At 36.1% G+C, this 15,582-nt stretch overlaps 1 protein-coding gene across 1 annotated transcript in view; it reads left to right on the top strand.

Annotated features, from left to right (window-relative positions):
- WDR72 (WD repeat domain 72) overlaps positions 1-15,582 on the top strand; it is a 200,670-nt gene that overhangs the window by 12,976 nt on the left and 172,112 nt on the right. Inside the window, exons 6-12 of the mRNA XM_021693991.2 lie at positions 397-516; positions 1,449-1,594; positions 1,980-2,079; positions 6,284-6,428; positions 8,439-8,672; positions 10,967-11,187; positions 13,695-13,890. Coding sequence (XP_021549666.1) covers positions 397-516; positions 1,449-1,594; positions 1,980-2,079; positions 6,284-6,428; positions 8,439-8,672; positions 10,967-11,187; positions 13,695-13,890 — 1,162 coding nt within the window. The remainder of the gene's footprint in view (positions 1-396; positions 517-1,448; positions 1,595-1,979; positions 2,080-6,283; positions 6,429-8,438; positions 8,673-10,966; positions 11,188-13,694; positions 13,891-15,582) is intronic.

Genomic DNA, 15,582 nt, shown 5'->3' with positions numbered 1-15,582 from the left:
TCTAGGTGTCCTATGTTGGCCACTCTTTTTTTTTTTTCAAAGCATTTTATTCATTTTTCTATTTTAGCAATTAAGGTACTGCAGGTTTTTCTTTAATATTTTACTTTTTTTGTTTTATCTTTCTGCCATGTCTGAAAATTAGAAACTTACTCATATCTTTACATTCTCAGCATCCAGCACAGTCCCCAGAATGTTTGTTGGATGATTATATAAGGAATCCTGCTTATGATTTCCTTTGCAAAATAACTTCTTATTTCAGAAAACTCAGAAGAAAACTGGGGTAGTTTTTTATAAAAAATGGTGTGATCTACTTCAGATGTATGATGGGGCAAATCTTATACAGTCATGTATAAATTACCTAGAACTAGTACTAAAATATTCCCATTACTTTTGAAGGAAAAGCAAGATGTCTATGAAAAGGAATCCAAATTTCTCGACTCCCTGAACTGCCGGACAATACGATTTTGCACATATACAGAGAGACTTTTACTGGTGGTATTTTCTAAATGTTGGAAGGTATTAATACCAGTGATATACAAATGTAATTTTTTCTTGCTCAATGCAATAATTATAAGAATATGATTTAAATATGATCCAAACTCTATATTATTACCAGAGCATGGAATGATTTGTCTTTTATAACCCACTTTTATCAATTTTCCTCTCCCTGCACTCAGCTGTTTTGCTTCTCAGGAGATTATATATCTAAAATATATCCTAATTTTATTAATAACAAACTATTATTATAGTGAGCATTTATCTCTAGATTATTTTTAAAATTTAATGCCTGCACTTTAGAACTAAAAAGAAAACTAATACTTTTCACCTACATACACTGATTTTATTTTTAGACTTTTTTTCTTCTTCTGCTTAGTCACTACATTCATTTTTAAGAATATACATTCCTTTCTTGTGAATATATTCACTGATATCTCCAATAAGAAAGAAAAACTAAGTTATTATATCATCTGATGGCATCCCTTTTTTCTTTAGTGTTCCATATACCTGGCCCAGTTAATAAAATGATATTAACTTACATGTTGATAATATATTTTTGAACAAAAATATAAAGTATGTGGTCTAACAAAAGATTTCAGCTGTATAAACTTTTTTGTATAATAAATTTTAAAAATTTAAAGTTGGGCTACCATATGGAAGAAATAAAATTATATGTAAATTTTGGGATTTTTGGTCTCTGTGCTTAATGGGCACATTCTGGAATGGTACAAAGCTTATTCACTGAAACCTACCTTAATGTAAATGTGAAAAAATAAGTACCAGTAAAATATCACTTTGGTACATGAGTACGGTGTGTCCTGTTATTAATATTTAGTATATTGTTGCATTAACACTGCCATCTAAATGGTCTTGATAAGCATAGTTTATCTTTCATCTCATTGGCAGATTAGAAGCTTTTGTTAACGTGTGTCATTAATTTTGTATTTTAGGTTTATGATTATTGTGATTTTTCCCTTCTGCGAACTGAAGTTAGTAGAAGTGGGCAGTTTTTTGCTGGTGGAGAGGTGCTTGCTGCTCACAGAATCATCATCTGGACAGAAGATGGTCACAGTTATATCTATCAGCTGCTGAACAGGTGGGCTCAGATGGGAGCGGCATACAAAACATTCAGGTAGAAAATGAACTTTGGGAGGTTTATTATGGAAAAGTCCCTGCATGCCGCCCATGATCAAAAACCAGAACAAAACAACTTTGGCACTAGAAGATTTACTCTGGGCTTGGTAGGCTTCAGCCTTTGTATAAAACAGCAGGGGATGAAGGAATGAGATTAACCATGTATAACTTGTACAGCTGGTGCTGGGTTTTCAAAAAGTCACTTGTAATTATTAACCCAACAATTTCTAACTAGAGTTTAGAAACTTGAATGGTACCATCCGGCTTTTGAATGTGGGAGGAGGAAAAAAAAAACGAATAAAGAACCCCAAAGTTCTAAACTCTGCTTTTTATTTTTCCCCATGCAGTGGGCTTTCCAAAAGCCTATACCCTGCTGATGGAAGAGTGCTTAAAGAGACCATTTATCCTCATTTACTGTGCTCTACTTCTGTGCAGGAAAATAAGGTAATGCAAGGAGAGAGTGACTGCCTCAAAACTGTTTCACTCTGCATCTTAGTTAAGTGTTGCTTTGTCTGTAGCAGAGTCAGACTTGGAAAAGTTGAATTGAAGAACCACAGCAAGTTATCAACGAGCAAATCAAATCTAACTGTTAATGGGTACTGAAGAGAAAACGTTGCCTTTGAAAAATGTATTTTTTAAAGTCTGATTAAACAATATATATTTATTATAGAAAAATTACCAAAGTTAAACACCCACACACATAACACATTTTTCACTGACCCTTTGGATAAATGGTTTGATGCAAAGATATTATCATTTTGATGTATCTAATCCAATTTTTACACTTTATCAAATGGTTTATATCCTGCTTTTTTTTACTCAATATTATCATTTTTTGCATATATTTAGCTCTTTTTCTGAATAAATTTTCTTGCTAAAACAAAAACAAATATATTGTGATTCCTGGCAGAGTTGAGGATATAATTGTGTGTTTTTACTTGACTGAATTATATCTTTAACACTCTATGAAGCCTGAACATTTAAAGTTATTTTATTTTGGTAGTGCTAACCAAAGTGAGGTTGTTTTATTGTTGTTGTTGTTAACCTATGGACTTGGTCATCAGTTAATTATCCAAAGATGTATTTCATGGAGATTGGAGGAGTTTTGGATTACTGATGTGTCAACCAAGGAAGCATGTTATTTTTTACAGAGTGATGTTTTGCTTAATTAAGTAGCAATGCTGTTGGAGATCCTATAGTTCCATGATTGTCCCTAAGATATCTGCAAGGTTTTGTTGCAAAAACTTCATTAAGAAGGTGCCAACCAAGAATCAGAACTCTTAGTGCCACCGAGGCACAGGCAAACTTTAGAATTGTGGCATCAGGCACTATTTCTAAGGTCATTTGTGGGTGGCACCCGAGTCTTGTTTTGCTGTTGGTCATAAAAGCAGTATTGTGGCTTACTCAGAAAAGCATTTTTAGTCATTTTTTTAAAGGACCTGCCTACCCATTCTTTCTTTTAGCTCCAGAATGTGTTTCTTATAAAGCAGTTTCCCCTAAAAGCTAAAATATAAGTAGTGTCCTTTAAGAGCTTCCAGTCTACTCCAAATATCAATGCTATACATGACTATGCGGAAAAAGGATAGCAATTACAAATTAACTTAAAAGATACTAATCTTAGGGGAAGCCATCTTATTTTGTTCCTCAAAATGTAAAGACATAGATATATGGGTCTTCTGTCAACAATTCTTGTTTAGACAACCACAGTTACTTCTTTATCTTAAAAGTGGGAAGTACTTGGAAGCCAGTGAAATATGACTAGAATAATCGGAATCTTAAAGAAGCTGGTCTGCCCATCCATACGCCCTTGCTTGCAGTTTGTCTGCCAAGAAATTAAAGTATGACATTATTCTCCTTATTCAAAACATCCCCAATATTCACTAAATATAAGACTTCTTAGTCTCCTGCAGTTAAAAGGTAACATTTTGGTGGGGTGGGGAGATGAGCTTGGTAGGTACAATGAGTTTAGAAAAGGGGGTTCTATAAATACATAGTATTAACTAGACTCTTCTTTTGGAATCAAATCTCAATGTTTGACAATAACGTGTTCCCAGAATTAACATTTATGATGCTAGGAACGTATCTGCTGATGAAGTTGTAGTAGCAAAATGAGATTCCCCCTTCCTTTCAGCAGTTTATGAGAGTCTCCCTAACTTCAGATCACAGCTGATGATCACTGAGGCCTGTGACAGGGGTCCTGGTTGTTGAGATGAGGTACTGGGCTTTCCAGGGTCTTAGCTATGGAGTAACTCTGAAATGCTGAGGTGGGAGTAGCTGGGATAGAAACAGCCTGAGGATTGCAGACAAGGAATTTGGGTGCATGAACTAAGAGCAAAAACAATGATGACGATGTTAGGTAACTTTATGTCCAAGGCCTTATTATTGTCAGACACTCCTTCATTTACATGCATTCCCACTATGACCACACTTTGAAACTGATGTTCAGAAAGGTTAATTCCTAGGATTTGAACTGAGGCTGTTTGGCCCCAGAGTCTGGCAGTGAGACTTTGGAGCAAGTTTCTCATTGTCCTGAAAAGTGGATAATAAGAATGGTTAATATTCACTGAGTGTGTACCAAATGCATGACACCATTCTAAGCACCTCACCTTTAGCAACTCATTAATCCTGACAGCGATCCCATATAATAGGTGCTTTTATTGGCCTTCTTTCACAGTTAGGGAGAATGAGACAGAGAGAGGTTAAGTAAATTGTCCAGATCAAGTAATTGCCTCTTTTAATAGAGTTGGTATGTGCTAAACCAGGATTTGAATCCAGGCAGTTAACCCAAGAGAATTCACTCTTAAAGACCATTTTATTACCTCTTAGAGGTATTCCCTCTCGGAGGACGAGTGCTCCTTGTGATGTGTATGGGGACTGTGATGAAAAATCAGAATTCATATGGTGAGGGGCTCTGAGGAGGTTTGCAGGTCAATAGCAGAACTGGAGAAGGAACCCCTGGGAAGGATGGGGGCAGAGGCGACAAGGAATGGGTATGAGAAGTGAGGGCAGAGGGGTTGACAGTAGCTCAGGATTGTGAGCCACCGGGCAGTGCCCCAAGCTGCAAGGGTGGACGCATGCTGCCCGCCACCAACCTGAGTAACCACCCGCCTCTCTGGAGCTTCATTCCTAGATCAAAATCCCGAGGGAGTTGGACTAGTCAGTGCTAAGGTTCCTCAAGGTCAAGAGAGTTTAAGAAGCCAGTTTACCCAAACTTTATCAACACCGTTTCTAACACCTACAAAAGTGATGGCCTGACAAGTATAAGACTCCAAAGTGCCTTCTTAATCTTTAAAAAAAAAAAAAAAAAAAAAAAGATTTATTCAGAGAACTGACTTCATAGGAACTGTTTTCTCTCCTGCAATGCTCTCATTTTGGGAGATGATAAAGGATTACACATCTTGCTTGCGTGGTCTTGGATTCCTTTCTTTTTCTCTTCCTGTCTTGGTTTTCTTATCTCCACACCAGGAATAATAACCATGTTTACTTACTTTGTAGCTTTGTTGTGAGGATTAAATAGAGCAGTGTTTTGGCCTTTAATATTCTCTACAGATACATTATAAAATTTTTCCAATAATACATCAAAGTCCTGACCTTCAAGCCTATTTTCTGACTAGGAACTATCACTTTTGTAGACTTCTTTAATTCTAGCACCAGCAGTTGGCTTTCTTTCCAGGGTGCCTTTTATTTGTACATCAAAAGAAGTGTTTGTTTTTGTTTTTATAATCGCTTCATTATTTTGATCCCTTGTGCAGAATCTCTGTATGCAAGTCTGCCCAAACAACATCTACACTGCACTGAGGTACTAGAGAGATTCTAGACTCATTCACTAGTAAAAACATATCTTCCAGAACTCTGGTGCCCAATATTCATACTCTGCCTCAGCAACATTATAACTTCACATACATAAATATATAATATATATTAATATAAACTATAGCTATATATTTATTTATATAAATATAATGTTTGTTTACTTATTTATTTATATGTTATGGACTCATTTTTATATGTGCCCACTTAGAATATGTAAAATCAAATACATTAAATCTGAAAAATAGTCAACAGAAAGTAGAAAGCATATTAGTAAGACAAAATTATCATACAAATATTAGTTGTTGCTGTTTTAATTGACAATTGGAACTCAAGGGGCCATAAAGAAATCAGGCCGCCTTAGTGGGCAGTAGAGTATGGTCATGAAGACATGGACTCTTGAGTCAGAATTATTGGACTCCAAAGCACAATGCTGTCTGTTTCACTTTGGGTAAATCAACGTCTTCACTCTCAGTTTATTCATCTGTAATCTGGAGACAATGATAGTACCAACTTCACAGAATTATTGTGAGGATTATTTAGCTGAATGGATGGAAAACCCCTAACAGTATGTGTCATACGCAGACAGAACATCTTCAGTAAATGTTAAATATTAACTCTCTGAAGTCTAGCTGATGACTTTGCTTCTATTTTATCAATTTTTTTTTGTCTTGAGTAAGAGATTATTTCACTTAAATTACTTGGAATTTTTGAAAGACCAGGAAAAAAATGGAAACAGTTTAGTTCATCTATGAAGTCTTGTCCCTCCATTTTAAGCCAATGGTTGTCATTTTATATTTAGATATTTTTTCTACATAAAAGCTAACTTTTTGTTTTGGACCAGAGCCTTTCCTTTGTTATGGGCTACATGAATGAACGGAAAGAGCCTTTTTATAAGGTACTTTTCTCTGGAGCAGTCTCAGGAAGAATTACTTTGTGGCATATCCCTGATGTTCCTGTATCCAAGTTTGATGGTTCTCCTAGAGGTAAGACAATTTCTAATCTATTTATAATCATATGTCTTCTGAGAACGAGTTTGTAATCAATTCAGTATTCTTCTCATTTGTGTCACACGAGGCTACAAATAAGACAGATTTTCTCATGCACCACTATGCATTAGATGTCAACATGAAGGTAGGTATAAACATTTTGGGGGCAGAGGGAGAGAGAGAGAGAATCCCAAAAGGGCTCCACACCCAGTGCAGAGCCCAGCCTAGGGCTCAATCTCACGACCCTGAGACTATGACCTGAGCCTAAATCAAGAGTTGGACACTTAACTGACTAAGCAGTCAGGAGTTGGATGCTTAACCTACTGAGCCACCCAGGCACCCCAAACATGATGTTTGTAGATCTTGTACAATAATAAAACCAATATAATTCAAATTAACATCAATTTAACAGGAATGGTGTTTTATTGAAATGAATGCTTGCAGTATGAATATAGGATAGGCTGATATACCATACTCAATATTTTTGAATTTGTCATGCCTATATCCTGTACCTTTTTTTTTTTTTTTAAAGATTTTATTTATTTATTTGACAGAGAGAGAGAGAGAGACAGCGAGAGAGGGAACACAAGCAGGGGGAGGGGGAGAGGGAGAAGCAGGCTTCCCACTGAGCAGGGAGCGCGATGTGGGGCTCGATCCCAGGACCCTGGTATCATGACCTGAGCTGGAGGCAGATGCTTAACTGACTGGAGCCACCCAGGTGCCCCATCCTGTACCTTTTCAACCAATTTCTCTATTGGTATTGTTGCAGCTGCTTGGAGCAACAGGAACAGATACAAACTTGGCCACTAAAACATTTAGCATTTGCTTATTTTAGTTTTTCTTAGAATACAAAACTGAAATCATTAGAGTAAACATTATTGTGGAGAACCTTCAAAGTCCTGAGACCACATATTCCAAATTGAGGAAGACTGTCTTACTCTTTTTCTCTTTTTCCCAAATAATTAAGTCATCTCTGTGAATCCTTGTCTGGGGCACAGCAGAAACAAGGTACTCAATACTTGAATTTCTAAGTGCAAGTTTCCACTGTTTAGCAAAATCACTGGTATAACTTATAGTGTGTTTGTCCCAGATATTTTCAAAATGGTTCATAATAGTCCTAGGTTAAAAAGAAATGGATCAAAAAATAGATGTAGAACTTGGTACAGTGCATGGAAAAGTTTCTCACAAGTTCAGTTTTAAGAGTTAAAATACATACCATGCCCCTGCTGAGGCCACCTAATGGTAAACCTAGGATTTCTCACCTATGTTCCACAGCCAGCAGCAGAATTAAGTAAGCATCTAATTAATCTTCTTTATAAGTAGAACCATAGTCATCTACGACAGCACTTGATGTTTGTCTCAGGTTTGGTTTCTAGGTTTTCATAGTCACTGTGGCATGTGTACTGAAAGACCTGGGTTTTCTTTCATAGAAAGGTAGGTTGGCTTTGACTTGCCCTCTTTGCTCCTGAGTCCAAGCTTCTCTCCCTTCCTGAGCCTACTTGAGGCCCAGTTCAAATGGTTGGGTGGCAAGCTATGCAAAATGATAACCAGCGTTCTTGGTACTCATAGATAATTGCCCAGGAGCAATTTTGAGATATTCATACCCTTGATATTTAAAGAATACATTTCTTCCATTTTCCTCACATAACTAAGAGACCCCCAGTTTTCCTTCTTAATGTTGCTGAGACACATAGAGAACTTATGAGATTGGACCAACACTTTACATCACTGCAAGAGTTTCTCAGTTCTTTTTAGGTGACCTAAGTCTAAAATGAATGCACGAATACACACCTATTCTTCTGAGACTCCTTGAAGGACAGAGGACCAATGAAATAGCATTTGGAATAAAGACAATGGATCACAGGAGAACTCTTCCGCAGTTAGCCAACTGTTAGGATGGCAAAAGAGCCTCTAGGTACCCCAAGGGATGGTGACTTGAAAACATTTTCCATATCTATGATGAATTTATAAACTGAATTTTCCCTTTTTTATGTGTTTTCCTTTTAGAAATACCAATAACTGCCACATGGACCCTTCAAGATAATTTTGATAAGCATCATACCATGTCCCAAAGTATTATTGACCATGTCTCTGGGACTGCAACAGTCGGAGTCACTTCATCAGAGTATGTTCCAAGTCTTGATAAACTAATATGTGGCTGTGAAGATGGGACAATTTTCATTACACAGGCTTTGAATGCTGCCAAAGCAGGACTTCTAGAAGGCGGTTCTTTATTAAAAGGTCATTGAATTTTATTTAACCCTATTTATTTAATTTATTTAAGCTTCAACTTTAATAAGCTGTAATAAGAAGATTCCTGAAGCTTAAAGAATTTGCTGCCATTTGCTAATTAATGTGTACATATTTTAATATTAAAGTAAAAACACCTAGTTTTTTTTTTAAGTCAAGTGGAAGGTTATACAATGAGAAATATGTTTCTCTTCTTCCTTGATCTTCCAGCTCCCTTCAACAAAGGCAACTGCTAATAAGTTTCTTTATACCCTCCTCGAAATTTTCTATGCATATACAAGTGCATACCAACATAGCAATATGCATTCTTTTAATAATATTACACAAATAGAGGCATAGTCTGTACACTTTACTGAAATCTCCTGAAGCATATCTTAATAAAATATTTTGGAGCACATTCTTTATGAGTTCCATTTAAATGACTAATAATAATAAAAACTTTAATTGAAAAAAATCTCCTGTTAATAGGTGTTTCCTTTTTTCTAGTCTTCGGCTACTGGAGGCAATGCTGAATTTACCATCTTTGCATATATATGTGGGGATATCGATAGTATTAATTCTCAGGAGTAGAATTACTGAATTGACATTTATGAGTATTTTTAATTTTGAAAATATATCTAACAATGGTCTCCAAAGAACATACATCTATGTATATGTATGTCCACTAACAGCCTATGAAAATGCCTTTTCCCCACACATGAGCCAACTTTGTGTTCATTTAAACTTTTTAGTATTTGCCAATCAGGAGAAAATGGTATCTTCCTGTTTTAATTTTTTATTTTTTTGTTAATGAAATGTAGATATGTTCCTATACATTTTTGTGCATTGCAACAGTGAATACCTATTAAATAAATACTGTTGTGTGGTAATTTGTCTTATGTAAAGGAAGGAATATACAGGAAGCGATTGAGATTTGGGGATGTGTAGATACTTGATATTTTTTAACGCATGGATACTACTAGACTGCAAGGTCCTTAAGAGTAAAAGCCAAATCTCACCTTTTAAGACACATCTTGTTACTGTTCTCAGCTTACTTTTGCTACTTATTCAATGTTACTGTTTTATGTTCAGTGATTACCTAAGATAGAGGAGTAAATAGCAATGAACAGAGGACAGGTAATATACTGCTACACAGCTCAATAGCTGCTGTTAAAAGTTAGTGAAAAAGCTTAAGACCTTAGCACTTTTTATCTAGGCCAATTTCTTCTTATCCATAAAACAAGTACAAATCTACATTTGACCTGAACATTTGAATTAATATTCATCTTGCTTTGCTAAGGGATATAAAGTGAGGATGTGCCTCATGGAATAGAAGTAACTAATGATTCTTTAATAGACATAACAATGATTCTTTGGGATTCTTTTTTAATTTGAGTAAAGACGGTTTGTGGTCTGTGGTCTTGTCCATTTTTTTTTTTTTTAAGTTTTAGCTAATGATGACGTAAGAAGCAGTATGGAAACTGGGCGTCAGTAGCCCTGTGTTCTAGTACAGCTATGGTATGCAATATCCACATTCCTACCAAGTACTAGGGCATTATCATATTTATTCCACACAACAGTGTTGTGTGAAATAAGTGCTATTATTATCCCAAGTTTTTCACGTACAGTACCTGTGACTTAGAGGGGAAAAGCAACTTGTCGTGGTGACCTGTCTAGTAAGGGACATACCTAGAAGACCAAAGCTGGATTCGTGTAACAGCAAAGCTCTGCTCTCAAACATTATGCCATGCTCTTTTACACTTGGATCCAAGTCGCTTAACTTCTCTGCACCTCTGGTACTTGATCGATAAAACTAGGTGATCTCTAATATTTTTTAAGGCAAAATTGTTCTGTGAAACTATGCTTTTCTTTTATAATAGACTTGGTTATGCTTATTGGGAGGGCAACAGTGAAGTCCTGAGATTAATTTTTGTAGAAGCAAAATGTGTGAATTTTTCATTCTTTTAGAACAGCCTTTGCTGTTTGATGGCACTGGAATTGGTGCTAGCTAATTTTGGTGCTGGCTATCTTGCTAACTAAACTAACATTGGTGCTAGCTAACTTGCTAACATCCTTAAAGAATTAGCAGACTTCGAACAACCAGACTTCATCAAAAGCATGACCTAGCTTATGAGGAGGTACTTGCCTTTTGAGATGGTCCAAGGGTTGTTCATTCATTTTTTTAACCAACTGCCTAGCTTTAATTATACGTATTTTCTTTGCATTAAAATTTTATAAAAGAAAATGTTAGCACTATTTCTTGAGCAAAAAAAATTTTTTTTCATTATTTGGTGTTTGTTTTCCAGATTCCCTTCCTTACAAAGTTCTCAAAGGCCATCACCAAAGTGTTACTTCATTACTTTACCCACATGGTCTCTCTTCGAAATTAGACCAAAGTTGGCTTGTGTCTGGGGACCAGGACTCATGTGTCATCTTGTGGAATATCTTCACTGAAGAAGTTTTGCATAAATTCTTTTTGGAAGCCGGTCCAGTAACAAGTCTTTTGATGTCACCAGAGAACTTCAGAGTAAGTTAAGACAAAGAGTAAAACATAACATAAATTTATGTTACATGTTAAAAAAACATAAGGGCAATTAACCCATTTTCCCACAGAAAAAAGTTCTGTGTACCCATACTACAACTGGATAATTTTTATGAATTCCTTTCTAATTTTTATATGCATTATTATTATTACAACTTATGCAAATAATTTAATTCTAAAGCAAGGGTTTTGTCAATTCTTGTCTTTACAAAAACCGGTTAATTCTTACTTTTTTTTCTTTTTTTCCCTAATTCTATATATTAATGGAATTCTCATTTTTATTTTTTTAATTATTCTTTAATAAAAGTAATAGACAATGTAGAAGCAATTCAAATATATAGGAATCTATAAATTAGAAAATAATGTTTGCCTTGAATAATTTACTTTTATAATAATATTGATAGTTATATTTTCTTTTTCTTAAATAGGTTTTTTATTTGCTCTCTTTCATTTGTTTAACAAATTTCTGAGCATCTGCCTTGTGCAGGACAAAAGGAAATACTTTCAAATATAATTTTCACATGTAATATAAACTTAAATTCAGCTTCCACAAAGCTGACATCTTTGTTAAAATACGAACAATCAACTTTTGAGTTTCCTGAGTTTGTCAATCAGTTGATTGACTTGTCAAAATTATTTCTCTGTAATAATAACGTTAAAAAATCAGCTGCAAAGTAAACTCAGAGGAAACTTACACTGTAATTTTGTAATAAGACATAATGAAGGAAATATTTCAGTAACACAAATGATTAAACAAATCAGTGAAACCAAGTGAAGAGACTTTAAAAAAGACTTCCATATGGTGATTTGGGATACTTTGATATGTCTTTTATTGCTGAAGTTCCCTCTTTTTCTTATTTTTTTAAATCATTTTTCTTTTCCTCAAAGCTCCAGGACAGTAGTCAAAATCCTGACCTCTTTTACTTCTGCCTCAATCATAAATGACTTAACTCCAAACCAAGCCAAATAAGAAAGGACTTTATTGAAAGGGCATAAGAGGCAATATTTTAGACATACAAAACAAAGTACTACAACAAGGACCCAGTGAAATTTGAACTTAAATTCAGGAACCAAGGTTATTTACTCTTCAAGTCCCCTACCCCAAGAGTCTGTTTTCTGTGATTGCTCCTTAATCTTATTTCTTCCTATGACCTCTTTTAGCTTTTCAATTTCAAATGCATAGAAAAGAGAATCTATTGGCCGAGTGTGGGTCTCTAGTGTATGTTGACCTCCAGCTATAGGATCTGTGTTCGCGTGTTACGTGTATGTTCACACTTTGTATGTGTGTATAAGTTTCCTGAAGTACGTTGGGCTCTCTGTTCTAGAGGCTGTGGGTTGTGCAGGTTCTCTAAGGGGTAGTAGTGAGGAGGCAGTGCCATCTGCCCTGTCCTACCGTCCAGGCTCCCCATACAGCACCCCTGCCATTTTGTGATTTTTTCCCCCCTCAGGATTTCTGTAGGCTCCTTAGAACGAATTAGGAAAAATAACTTGCTTCCCAGCACCCCACAGAAAGAGGTCAGTAATGGGCACAAGGAGATTCTCAAGGGATCCCAACTGATGGTTTAAACACAGCAGCTGAAACTCTGGCTAGGTGCCCTAGTGAAAGTAGGAGCATCCACATAGCAAAGTGGTTAGAAAAGAAACAAAGAGGTGAAAGAGCCACTACCCAGCTAACCCTCCTCCCCTCAGCCACCCCACCCACCCCCACCACCAGCTGACTAACACAGGGCCCTCTTGGTGAGACACAGACCTGCCCTGTAAACTCCTCCCAGATTAGCCTCACAGCACCCAGCATGGTCGGTCTTTGTCCTAAACTGTGTTCAAGGTAACCACATGCTGACTTTTTAAAAAGTATCTTAAGAATCTTTGTCCTGTGAGCCTATTTTTGGTCCTTGTATCTTTGAAGCTGTGCATTCATTTGGAACTATCTAGTGCTTACCTCTTTTAGATTGTGTCTACACTGAGTTTCCTGTTTGGATTAGAATCTGAATAGTTCTGGGAACAGCACCAAATCACATTCTGAGGCTCTAAGTGGAAAATATCAGCTCACGATACCCTTGGGCCTAAGCTTGTGTCTACAAATAGCTTCTTTTTGTGGCAACAAATTAGTTCTGGGGTTTATTTTATTCTGCATTATTTCCAATGTCTGCCTCACTGCCTGAATTTGCTGCGTGATGGTCAAGTCCTTCATTTATCTTATAAGTAGATTTGGCTTGGAATTCTCCTTTTTCACTTGTGTCTCTTGACCTTCGTAATAAGTTGTTGAATTTAAAATCTACTTGGTTTTAAAGCTCCTCTTTACAGTGTTATGTGAAGAGGTCCTGTAGAAAGCAGAAATGTCATTTTGTAAATGGTGTTTAAACAAAATATTTTTATGTTACGAGGAGAAAAAATCAGATTTAATTTTAAGGAAAGTGTTTGATGATTACTTACAAATAATGCTGTTTTTGTTTTTGTTTTTTTTTTTTGTTTTTTGGGTTTTTTCCCCACAGCTAAGAAGTGATCAGGTAATTTGCTGTGTGTGCAGTGACCATTCCGTGGCTCTCCTTCACCTTGAGGGGAAGAGGTGCCTCCTGCATGCCCGGAAGCACCTTTTCCCTGTGAGGATGATAAAATGGCACCCGGTTGAGAATTTTTTAATTGTTGGATGTGCAGATGACTCCGCTTACATCTGGGAAATTGAAACAGGTAAATTGGAATTTTACCCCTTTCATTCTTTATATGTTTATGCATCAAAGCATTTGGCTAGGTGGAGAGTTCCAGAGAATATGTGGTGACCACCTTACCTGCTCTAACCTTTGGTTAGGCTGCATTTCATGGCTTTGGTTGAAGGCGTGTGTGGAAAATAAAACAGAATGGCCTAAGTCAGAGCTTGACCAACTGATGATTAGCTGACAGAGCAGTGCACAGGAATGAGCCGGATATTTCTGGAAGCTATAAATAAAAACATAAGTTATCTCACTTTAATTATTAACAAGAGAGAAATTTAGTGTCCTACCAGTCTCAAATTATCATTAAATTCTGCCTTCTTCAGCATACTCACCATCTCAGCAACATTTTGAACTAACTGATGATCAGTAATAGTGGAATATAATTAATTACAAAACTCCAAAAAGTCGAGTCAGGGAAACTGAAAATTGAGTGGCTCAATTGAACTTTTGATGTGGTAGCATAGAGAATGTACAGTGTGAACATTAAAGTTTTCAAAAAAGTTTTACTCTATAACTTAAGATTGAGAGTAACACATTTCAGGCAGATGCTGGGAACTTATCAAATACAGCAAGGTAATTAATGAATGGGAGTCAGGGGAGTGCTCCTGAGAGTACATTTTACTGAAGCCATTGCATGATTTTTATTGATTAATCAGTGGTGGTTTTATGTTGGGTGTTATTAACAGGCTGGATGGTTTATAATATTATAGTTTAGAGTCATACTTCACCAAAATAATGGCTATTTTCTCTACATTTGACTTTCATGTGTTAATGATGATTACTAATGTACTGGTGTGTGGGTGCAACGTAATTCTGCCTTACATTTGTACCTGGCTTTACAGCTTTGATGGCCTTCCATGTTCATTTCCCATTAGATTATCACAACTTCTAGGGTGGTGGAAGAGACTTTATTTCCCATTTTATTGATGAGGAATTTGTTAACTCTGATTTGTAGATGCACAAAATTGCATTGCTAATAAGCAGCAAACCAATATGAGGGCCCCATCTTTCTTTGCACAATGTGCACAAAATTAGGAGAGTTTTACAATTCTTTGGTAATCTATCAACCTGAGTGACAATTGAGTATAATGGATAAAATGAGCTCTAAAGCCTGGGCTTGCTTCCAGGACCTGCTAACAAAGGTTGGCCTCAGGCAAGCAATTTGGCTCCATTGCATGTCAATCTCTTCATCTATGAAATGGAAGTAATGATACCGCCTTCCTGTCAGGATTAAATTAACTAATACTGACCATGCTTGTAAACAGTGCCTGTAGGTGCTATGCCCTTAGTAATAGTTAACTATTATTAATATGATAAAAGAAGGAAGCAAAATTTTGGCTTCTGCTTGTGGAATCTAAGTCTCTAAAACACATAAATATGTGCAATTGCATTGCTTTCAGTTGTGAAATTGTGAAGACTTGCTAATCAAATGTATTTTTTTCTAGAAAATAGAATCTAGCAAAAATAAAGAAATAGCTGGGCATTGACAAATGTTTACAGTTCCATTGCTCCATCAGGATACCTCTCAGCCTATGCAACTTTTGACTTATGTATTTTTTGATGGGCTGGGCAATAAAAGAGGAAGCCAAACCACTAGTACTTTTTTTTTTAAAGATTTTATTTATTTGAGAGAGAGCGCGCGCATAAACGGTGGGGAGGGGCAGAGGGA

Source organism: Neomonachus schauinslandi, chromosome 9 (genome assembly GCF_002201575.2).
Source record: "Neomonachus schauinslandi chromosome 9, ASM220157v2, whole genome shotgun sequence".
Lineage (NCBI taxonomy): Eukaryota > Metazoa > Chordata > Mammalia > Carnivora > Phocidae > Neomonachus > Neomonachus schauinslandi.
The sequence above is the reverse complement of the archived record's forward strand: the minus strand, read 5'-3'. Positions and strand labels throughout refer to the sequence as shown.